This window comes from Myotis davidii, unplaced genomic scaffold (genome assembly GCF_000327345.1).
Source record: "Myotis davidii unplaced genomic scaffold, ASM32734v1 scaffold142, whole genome shotgun sequence".
Taxonomy (NCBI): domain Eukaryota; kingdom Metazoa; phylum Chordata; class Mammalia; order Chiroptera; family Vespertilionidae; genus Myotis; species Myotis davidii.
Window position 1 is genome coordinate 5,688,414 of NW_006294400.1, and position 10,049 is coordinate 5,698,462.

Sequence of the window (10,049 nt, forward strand, 5' to 3'; positions counted from 1 at the left end):
GGCGGGGGGGGCGGGGGCTGGTAGAGGGGAAAGTGAAGGCTGGCCTAGAAGCCTGACTCTGTACCTAGTTAATCAGTATCCCTAATGCACATTCCTGTTAGCCTATAGTCTAGTCACTGCCCCTTCCTTAATTATCTGGTCTTATAAGACCTGTTTACCTGAATACTCCCATTTTACAGAGGCCATAAACCATGAACAATACACAACCCCTGGAGGGGGTTATCAGTGCTGGCGCCAGGCCAGGCCTTTAGATGTGGTCTCACGGCCCCATCCCAACACACGGGGCTTTTTGCAAAGCCCGAGGCGCTCAGGCTCCCACCAGGAAGCTGCCAAGGCCCAGAGCCCCTGCAGCAGGGACCAGCGAGAGACAGGCCCAGAGCAGGGTCCAAGGCCAGCTCTGCCCCTGGGCCTCCGGGCCAGGCACTCGGGCCCATTTGCAGATTCAGATGCTGAGGTCCGAGAGGTGGAGGGGCTGGGCCCATGATCCTCTCAGGGCCCTGCTTCCAGAGCTCCTGGGGTTCTGCACCTCCAGGCAACCGCCATCAGGTGCCCCTTGGTTTTTCAGGGACCAAAGGGAAAGCAAGGCAAGGCCGGGGCACCCGGACGGAGGGGGATCCAGGTGAGTGACCCACAGCCTCGCCTCTCCCACCCACCGCCCTTCCCTCCCCAGAAACCCTCAAACGCTTCTTGTGTACCCCCAGGGCCTGCAGGGGCTGCCGGGGCCCCGGGGCGTGGTGGGGAGACAGGGCCCTGAAGGTGTCGCTGGACCAGATGGGCTTCCAGGCAGGGATGGTCGACCGGGACAGCAGGTGAGCAGGACTTGGGCATCTCCATTTGAGATGAGGTGTGTGTATGGGGGCGGGGCGGGGGGATGTTGCCATAGGCCATGGCCATGGAGCTTGAGGAGCAGGGCAGAACCCACATACCCAGAAGTTCCCCGTGTGAGCAATGGCCTCATCCCTGGAGACCTGGGAGTGTGGCCCTCCTGACATCTCTCCTCCATGCCAGCACCCGGAAGGCATCCCGTGCCCAGTGGATGAGCTTCTGGCCTTTAAGATCCCTCCCCTTCCCTACGCTGAAGTCCTCAGTTCCTCTAGCCCTCTGGTCCAGCCATGTTTACACAGAGGGGGTGTGACCTCCATGCTGGAGTTTGACCTCCCTGCCTCCAGCTCCCCCTCGAGTCCCCCCAGGCTTTGAGCCACCCCACCTCCTCGGCTGCCTCTCCTGAAACATGAGGGATCTTCCTTGCCCTCTTTCTTTCCAGGGGGAGCAAGGAACTGATGGGACTCCTGGCCCCATGGGTCCTGCTGGGAAGAGAGGAAACCCAGGTGTGGCCGGCTTGCCTGGAGCACAGGGACCCCCAGGATTCAAGGTCAGGCACTTACTAACACACTTACCACCCCTTCACCCTTTCTGCCGTGGTTCTAACTATAACGATTTTGACTATAATGCCGACATGGGCACCCATGTCCCAGGGCCTGGGTGAGAATGGAGTGCACATTGCCAACCTTTCCCAGGGGCTCCTGACCAAGCTTCCACCTAACCTAAAGGATAGTGTGTTCAGGCAGCTATAAACATTGCCCTCTCCCTGGCCCTGGTCCTTTAACTCAGCGGTTCTCGACCTGTGGGTTGCGACCCCTTTGGGGGTCTAATGACCCTTTCACAGGGGGAGCCTAAGACCATCGGAAAACACATATATAATTACATATTGTTTTTGTGGTTAATCACTATGCTTTAATGATGTTCAATTTGTAACAATGAAAATACATCCTGCATATCAGATATTTACATGACGATTTATAACAGTAGCAAAATGACAGTTATGAAGTAGCAACGAAAATAATTTTATGGTTGGGGGTCACCACAACATGAGGAACTGTATTGAAGGGTCGCGGCCTTAGGAAGGTTGAGAACCACTGCTTTAACTGGTTGTTGAGTTGTCCATGGGCGCCCTCTTGTGGGCCTTTGTAGAACAATCGATGTTGTTTGCACTGGGACCCTCCTCTAAGGCATCTTTTTAAAAAGCTTCCTTGAGGTATTGGAAAAAAAAAGTCAGTATTAGCCCAGGGCTAGATAGGAAGGAAGATTGCGATGAGTGAGTCAGGCATGGCTCTCGCCCTTCCTGAGCTCAAGGTTTAGTTGGGGAGAGAGGACAGCAGGCAGGGGGAGTAGGGGCCTTGGCCCAGGGAGGGTTTAAAGGAGAGGAGGGAGGTGGTCTTCAGGCAGGAGGAGCAGTGTGAGTGCAGGTGTGCGGGTGGGACCTGCATGGTCTGTTGGGAAGAAAGAATAGAGAAGAGAGGCCGTGTGGAGAGTGAGGGGAGCGCCAGAGTCAAGAGGCTGACTCTCCCCTTAAGGAGGCTGGAGTTCTGAGGCCCCACCCAGCCACAGGTGAGCCCCACCATTCTGAGGTCTCAGCTGACCCTGTGGAGTCACTGTGCTGTCTCCCAGGTTCCCCCTTCCGTTCCCCTGGAACCACCTGGAACCCTTTCCCCCTGTGACTGCTCATTTTGGTCTGTTTTCTAAAGGGTGAAAGCGGACTACCTGGGCAGCTGGGTCCCCCTGGAAAGCGGGGGACAGAGGGCGGAACAGGTCTTCCTGGGAGCCAGGGGGAGCCTGGATCCAAAGGCCAGCCGGTGAGTGAACCCCAGGAAATACACACGTTCGCTCGCTCACCTGCACACACAAATACTGACGCTCACACGTGTGCGCACACAGACCCAGGAGCCACCTGCCTGCTCTGTGACGGGGCAGAGCAGCACACTCCCGGGGTCCCAGCTGCCACTCTCCTCCCCTGAGCAGAGGGGGCGGGAGGAGGCTGAGAGATGAGATCTGAGTGGTCCCTTCAGAATGAGGAGAGATGGATCACAACCAGATAAAGAGCCTAACATCCAGGAAAGAAATTGAATCTGTCATTTAAAAGCTTCCCTCAAAGAAAACCCTGGGCTCAGGTGACCTCACTGGTGAGTTCTAGTAAACATGGACGGAAGAGATGATACCAAGTCTACATAAACTCTTCCCAAAAGAGGAATACTTCCCAGTACATTCTGGGAGGCTAACGTTACCCTGATGTCAGACAAGAAATTACAAAGAAAGAAAGCTACCGACCAATATACCTCGTAAATAGATACAAAAATTCTCAATACAATTAAAAAACGTTTATTAATTATTTTTAGGGAAAGCGTGAGAGTGACATTGATTTATGGTTCCACTTATTTATGTATTCATTGGTTGATTCTTATATGTGGCCTGACCCTGGCGATCAAACCTGCAACCTCGGCCACCCAGCCCAGGCAACTCAATATAATTGTAGAGAAATGAATCTAAGAATATATAAAAAGAATAGTGCACGATGCATAAAAGAAAATTTTATCAATTTGACTTCATTAAAACTTTTGCCCCTCAACGGGCATTATTTAGAGAACATACAGGCCACGGACTAAGAGGAGCACAAATCCTATGTCTGATAAAGGATTTATATCTCGAGTATATAAAGAACTCTCAAAACTCAATAAAACGGAAAGAAGCAGGTCAATTAAAAAGCTGGGCAAAATATTTGAATACGCATATTAAAAGAGATATGCATATGGCAAAAAAGTACCTATGGAAAAAAGATCAATATTATTAATCAGGCAAATGCTCGTTAAAACCGCAATGAGACGCTACTACACACCTGTGAGAATGGTGAACATTTTAAAAGACTGACCATGCCAGGTGGTGGCAAGGCTGTGGAGCAACTGGAACTCTCATAGGAATGTAAATGGGGAAACCGGCTTTGGGAAACAGTTGGGCAATCTCTTTAAAAGCTAAGCAGACACCTACCAGATACTCCAGGCCTCTGGAATCGTTCCCTCCTGACCTGGAGCCAATGCATTCCCCAACATAATGGCTGTGTGACTTTGAACCAAGTTCTTGCCCTCTCTGAGCCAGGCTGGTGTGGGACATGCATGTATGACGGTGCACGCACAGTGCCTGGCACAGAGCAGGCCCCCAGCTATTGGGTCCTTTTAGGGGGTCATTCCTTGTATGGGTTGGGAATGGCGTGTGGGTCCTTCCGTTCTCTTCCTGGAAGGCCTGGGACAGGAGATGCTGGGTGTTCTGGAGAGTTCCCCGTGGAATCCCTGAGCTGGCATCCGCTTTCTCATCTGACAGAGGGCACAGGCTCTTCCCCCCGGGAACCCAGGTTGACCTGGTTCCTAGTTTGTGAACTGTTCATATGCATCTGGTCATCTCACGATAGAGTGGCTGATGTCCCTGGGAAAAGGCAGGCCCAGGGGTCCCGGGTGACCGGCTAGGCACCCTTGTCCTGGCCCCACTCACGCCATCTCATCCTGTTCTCCCCACAGGGTGACTCTGGCCAGATGGGCTTCCCAGGAATGGCTGGCCTCTTCGGACCCAAGGTACAGATCCCACTCCACATTGTTCCTGTTGGGGCCCCGTCCATCTACCTGCTTGTTCATTTATTCTGCCAACAAGCTTTTCTCGAGCATTTACACGGCCAGAACCAAGCATGCACATCCTGTCCCAGGGACTCACATCCCAGCCAACCTGGGTTCTGAGCCCAGTTCCACCATTTACCAGCTGTGTACCTCCGGCCAGTCACTTGGTCTCCCCAAGCCTCAGTTTCCTCATCTGAAAAATGGGCATAACAACAGGAGAGGGTTGTTGTAACAATTAAGTAAGACCAGAGACATACACCACACAGCCCTGAGCCTGCACACCGGTACCTACTTCATAATTGTGGACTTTGTTACTTTGACAGAGAGGCCAAAGGTTGGCCAGACCCCAGGGGTTGGGGAAGCTGCTGGGGCCCCTGAGTGGCCACTGGACACAGACAGACTTCTTCTTTCTCCCGCAGGGCCCCCCTGGAGACATCGGCTTCAAAGGCATCCAGGGGCCTCGGGGGCCTCCTGGCTTGATGGTGAGTCCCCTCCCTCTCTGTCCCAGCAGGGATAGTGGCCCCAAGTCTAAGGCTGGCCAGCCATCAGCTGGGCTCCTTCAGCCTTAAGCCCCTCTGCCCACAGCCTTCCTTTCCACTTCCGCACCTTTACCTATGCCATTCCTGCCAGCTGGGCTGCCACCCCCCCCACCCCCCCGCTTTCACCCGCTCCCCTCACCCCACTTGTGTAGCCCACCCCAAGGAACATGGCTCAGGAGGTGCATGGCCTGGCCTTTGTCCAAGGAAGTCTCCATTCTGTTCCCTTGGGACACGCACAGTGCCCTTTACCCTCCTGTCGTGTGACTATTCCCCGGTCCCTGGGACAAGGACACACAAGCCTTTCTCTCTCTTTAGGGAAAAGAAGGCATCATCGGGCCCCTTGGGATCTTGGGACCTTCAGGACGCCCGGTATGTGCAGGAGGTTGGCCAAAGACTGCTGGTTCCCCTTGCCTTCCTGCTTCCAGATTGTCTCTGTTACCCAGGGCTAGCTTGGGCCTCAGTTTCCCCATCTGGGAAATGGGGCTTCCCTCTGAGCCCTCTCTCATGGGGCCATTGTTTATTGCAGGGTCCAAAGGGCGACAAAGGCAGCCAAGGGAACATGGTGAGTGGATGGGCTGGGGGCCGGGCTACAGGGATGGGGGCGGGGAGATTTTCTGGGGTTGTGAGCACGGCTCAGCCAGGTCTCCTAACTCTCTCTCCCGCTTCTCTCTCCATCCAGGGATTGCAAGGTCCGAGGGTGAGTGGGCTGGGTGTGTGGGCTGCTGGGTGGGGGAGTGGGACTGGGCAGGCACTCTGGGTTCCTGGGCCCCAGTCATCCCATCTGTACCCGTCGATGCCAGGGTCACCATTGTCCCTGGGTCTTAGGTCGGCTCCAGGAGCCCCGGGTGGGGAAAGATGGAAGGCATTTGACCAGGGCCTCACTGTTCTCCTCTTCCTCCAGGGTCCTCCTGGCCCCAGAGGGCGACCAGGCCCACCGGTAGGTAACTGCGTGCTCGGTGCCCATTGGACTCTGGGGCCGGGCGTGGGGTTCCTTTGAAGAAGACCAAAGGATTTGGTGGCAAGCGCTTGTCTTGGTTCTGACTTTGTAAGACTCATGAGCTTCTTGTACTGCACAGACTCTAGGGGAGAACAGACCAGCCTGTGGGGCCAGGCCTCCAGGGGAGTATAGACCAGCCCGATGGGGCCAGGCCTCCGGGGGAGTGTAGGCCAGCCCGGTGGGGCCAGGCCTCCGGGGGAGTGTAGGCCAGCCCGGTGGGTCCTCTCATGCCCTGACAGCCCCTGTAATCTCCTGACAGTCCCCAGAATCTAGCCCCGAGTCCCTGTCAAATGCTGACCCGGCCTCTTCTTTTGCAGGGTCCTCCAGGGAGACCTATCCACTTTGTAAGTCAGAGCGCATTCTCTTTTGTCTTCCTGGGGAAGGCCTGGGGAAGGGTGGGTTGGCAGCTGACCTGGTTCTGGCCACAGCGGCTGGAACCCTCAGCTGGGCCTGGGGATGCCTGTGTCCTTTGGTCATTCCTTATTGGACCCTGGGCCCTGAAGCCACAGAGGCAGGAAACCCAGACTTTAGCAGGGATGTGGCACTGACTGTGACCCCAAGAAGGCACTCCAGCCACCGGCTCCTGGGTCCTGGTGGCACACTTGGTACAGATCGGCTGATTGCTGAGGATTCTCCTATATCAGATTCTGAGTCCCAAGAGAGAGCAGGTTGGGGGCCCTGTGTGCCTCTCTGGTGGGGACTCGGTCTGTCTGAAAGCTTGACCCCCTCCCAAGCCCTCTCATGAGTCCTCCTTCTTTTACCGCTGCTGCTCCGAGTGACTGTTAGATTCAGGCCCTCACAGGACCGGGAAGTGGCCCGGGGGAAAGACTGAATGGAGCAGAACCCTGGGGCCCCGAGCCACTAGGAGTCTCTGATCTTTCTCACCTCAGCTTCTCCTTGGCCTCTCCCTGGACCTTCCGCTAATCCGTCTCATCAATAGGAAGTCAGAGCACAGAGATCCAGGAAAACCACTTCCCTCAAAAAAATGAGAGGATTTTGAATTTTTTAATAGTTTTAATCAATTGAATGCGTGTTATATGCCAGGCACCATTAGTTAGAAGTGCTTTTCATATGCAGTGGGGCCTTGACTTACGAGTTTAATTCGTTCCGTGACGGAGCTCGTAACTCAGATGACTTGTATGTCAAATCAAAAAGTGAACGAGTGAGACACGTGATGCTGGGCTGATGTTGTGGCGTTCACTGTGACGTTCGCTGCGCCAACTAGCGGTGGGGTATCTGAAGCTGGCTCGTAACCCGAATTTTAGCTCGCAACTCAAAGCAAAAAATCGGCCGAGAGACAGCTCGTATCTCGAAAAACTCGTTAGTCGGGGCACTCGTAAGTCAAGGCCCCACTGTATTAACTCATTTATTCCTCTCAACACTTCATTATTAGTGTTATTAGCATGCCCATTTCCAAGATGAGATAACTGAGGCAGAGAGGTTAAGCAACTTGCCCTAGATTATACAGTTGATAAGTAGCAAGGCTGGGATTTGAACTTGAGAAGTACTAGCTCCAGAGCCCCCACACCGGACCCCAATCCTGGGCTTCAGATTCTGCCCCTCGCTGTCTTCACAGCAAGATGGCATTTGTGCTTCTGGCAAGCCCGGGGCGAGCCTCGGACGTCCAAGTGTATGTTAGACAATCACAGTGCGAGCCAATAGAGAAACCAGGGGCTGTGGGGACATAGAGGAAGGGGCGGAAGCATTAGGAAAGTGTTCCCACTGCAGCTGACATCTGTAGGGTGAGGGGAGGGCAGGACTGCTGACATTGGGACTAGATGACTCTGTGCTGAAGTGGCTGTCCTGGGCATTGTATGATGTTTAGCAGCATCCTTGGCTTCTACTCACTAGATGCCAGTAACACCCTCCACCCTCCCATTGTGGCAGCCAAAACTGTCTCCAGGTGTTGTCAAATGTCCACTAGGGGGCATCATTGCCCCTGGCTGAGAACCACTGGAATAGGAGGGAGCCAGATGGAGCATTGGAGGGAGGAAGAGTATTCCAGGGATGGGAGCAGCATGTGCAAAGGTCCTGTGGCTAGATAAAGCATGGCCTTTAGGGCTTAGAAGTATGGTAGTGTGTTGTGCACAGAATAGATGTGGGAGAGAGGCGGGCCAGAGGCCACAGCACTCAGGCCGGGTCTTGTAATCATGCTGAGGAGTTTGGACTTAATCCTGAGGGCGATGAGCTACAAAGTGCCTCAGGGAAGGGCATGGAAGGGCCAGACTCCCTTTGCCTGGGGAGGAAGGACAGAGTTCCACGGAGGGCCTGTGCCTTAGCCAGGACCTTGCTGCTAGGGTGGGGTGGAGAGTGGGCGCTCAGACCCTGGGGGTCCAGGATGCACACCCCGTCTTCTCCCTGCACAGCAACAAGATGACCTTGGGGCAGCTTTCCAGACGTGGATGGACACTAATGGAGCACTGAGAGCAGAGGTACCAGCAGGAGCCCTGCCACGAGGGATTCTTTCCCGGGGGAAACGGAAATAATGTGTGGCCCTTGCCCCACCCACGCGGCCTGCACCGAGCCCTTCACAGCCCCAGTGGGCATCTCACAACCGCAGGTGGGGGGGCGTGGCTGAGGCCGGGAGTAGCTGGCGACACCGCCACGGTCACACAGCCAGTCCCCGAGCCCTTTTTCCTCCTCAGCCCTCGCGGGGTGTCGGTGTTCCTGCTGGCCCAGCGCCCACAGCAGCTTCCCACGGCTCAGGCCACAGTCTGCCCGGAGCAGGAAGCTCGCAGCCATCCCACAGGGCTCAGCCAAGCCCCCGGCCTGGGGTCACCTCAACTCCGGGACTCCGGGCTGGGAAGGCGCTCGGTGCCCTCTAGTGAGACCCCGTCAGGAGTGCCCCCTGCTGTCTTGCCTCCTTCCCAATGGGGGACTCACCCCCACGCCCGCCAGCTCAGACCTCCTGCCTGCATTTCCATTTGTCCTACTCTCTGGGGGCTCACAATCCAGGGCAAAGGGCAGCATGGATGAGCCCATTATTTTCCTTCATGGGGGGTACGAGGGTCTGGGGAAGACCTCCACCAACCCCCTCTGGAAGGATTTGGGGCCATTCCCAGCGTTCCACACACCTGGCTGCCTTGCTCATGGACACCTGCCCACCGCTCCTCTCGAGCCTCTAAGCCCCCATGGCAGCACTTACCCCACCCCCAGTCCATCCCTGGACCCCAATTTCTTTATCTAAGTATTGTAGACCCAACGCCTGCTCCAACCATGCCCCTGGGGCTGTGGAGGCTCTGACCTCGGGCTGAGCCAGGACCTCAAGGGGCTGATGGCTCTCTCCTCACGGCAGGTTTCCAGCCATCCGGACCGGCTGGTGCTGGACCAGGGAGGGGAGATCTTTAAAACCTTACACTACCTCAGCCACCTCATCCAGAGCATTAAGACGCCCCTGGGCACCAAAGAGAACCCCGCCCGGGTCTGCCGGGACCTCATGGACTGCGAGCAGAAGATGGCAGATGGTACGGGGGCCTGTGGTCTGAGGAGAGCACTTCCTGCCCCGGGTGGGGCGGGGTGGGACGGGCAGAGGGGACCCAGAGGGAGCAGGGCCGAGTTTCTGTCCTCAGAGAGATGGCACATGGCCAGTCACTTACTCAACCAGCAGTCGCTGAGCCCCGGTGCCAGGTCTTGTGCTTCAGAAGGACCTCGGGGTGAAGTGGGTCCCCCGAGGAGGGTCCCATCCTTCCGGAGCCTACAGGTGTCAAGCAGGGACCGTCATGTCAGTGGGAGGCCAGAGCCTTGGCAGGAAAAGCCCCGAGGGCCGGGACAGGCCGGGATGGGAGGGGGCTCCGCACCTCATCCGATTCCCTTCTGTCTGTGAGCTAATGTGGCCCCTGGAAGGACCATGGCTTTGGAGGCAGGCAGACCTGATTCGAATGTAGGCCCTGTGAGCTGGGCAGCCACCGCCCCGCCCTGAGCACCCTTCCATTCGCTGCCCGAGCAGGCGGCCAGTGGCCGGGTGTCCCACTCTTTCGCTGCAACACCTGTGGCTCCCTCAGACGCTCAATGGGGGAACCCGGAGCCAGCAGGAGTGGGGTCAGGTGCAGAGGGGTTGGGGCAGGTGCAGAGGGGTTG

The 10,049-nt window shown here is 56.1% G+C and overlaps 1 protein-coding gene across 1 annotated transcript in view; it reads left to right on the forward strand.

Moving 5' to 3' along the window:
- The window catches only part of COL27A1 (collagen type XXVII alpha 1), a 143,710-nt gene that overhangs the window by 128,715 nt on the left and 4,946 nt on the right, over nt 1-10,049 (forward strand). The window contains 13 exon segments of the mRNA XM_015567140.1: nt 566-619; nt 702-809; nt 1,265-1,372; nt 2,526-2,633; nt 4,344-4,397; nt 4,856-4,918; nt 5,291-5,344; nt 5,502-5,537; nt 5,655-5,672; nt 5,877-5,912; nt 6,290-6,316; nt 8,339-8,404; nt 9,268-9,436. Of these exon segments, the coding sequence (XP_015422626.1) occupies nt 566-619; nt 702-809; nt 1,265-1,372; nt 2,526-2,633; nt 4,344-4,397; nt 4,856-4,918; nt 5,291-5,344; nt 5,502-5,537; nt 5,655-5,672; nt 5,877-5,912; nt 6,290-6,316; nt 8,339-8,404; nt 9,268-9,436 (901 nt within the window).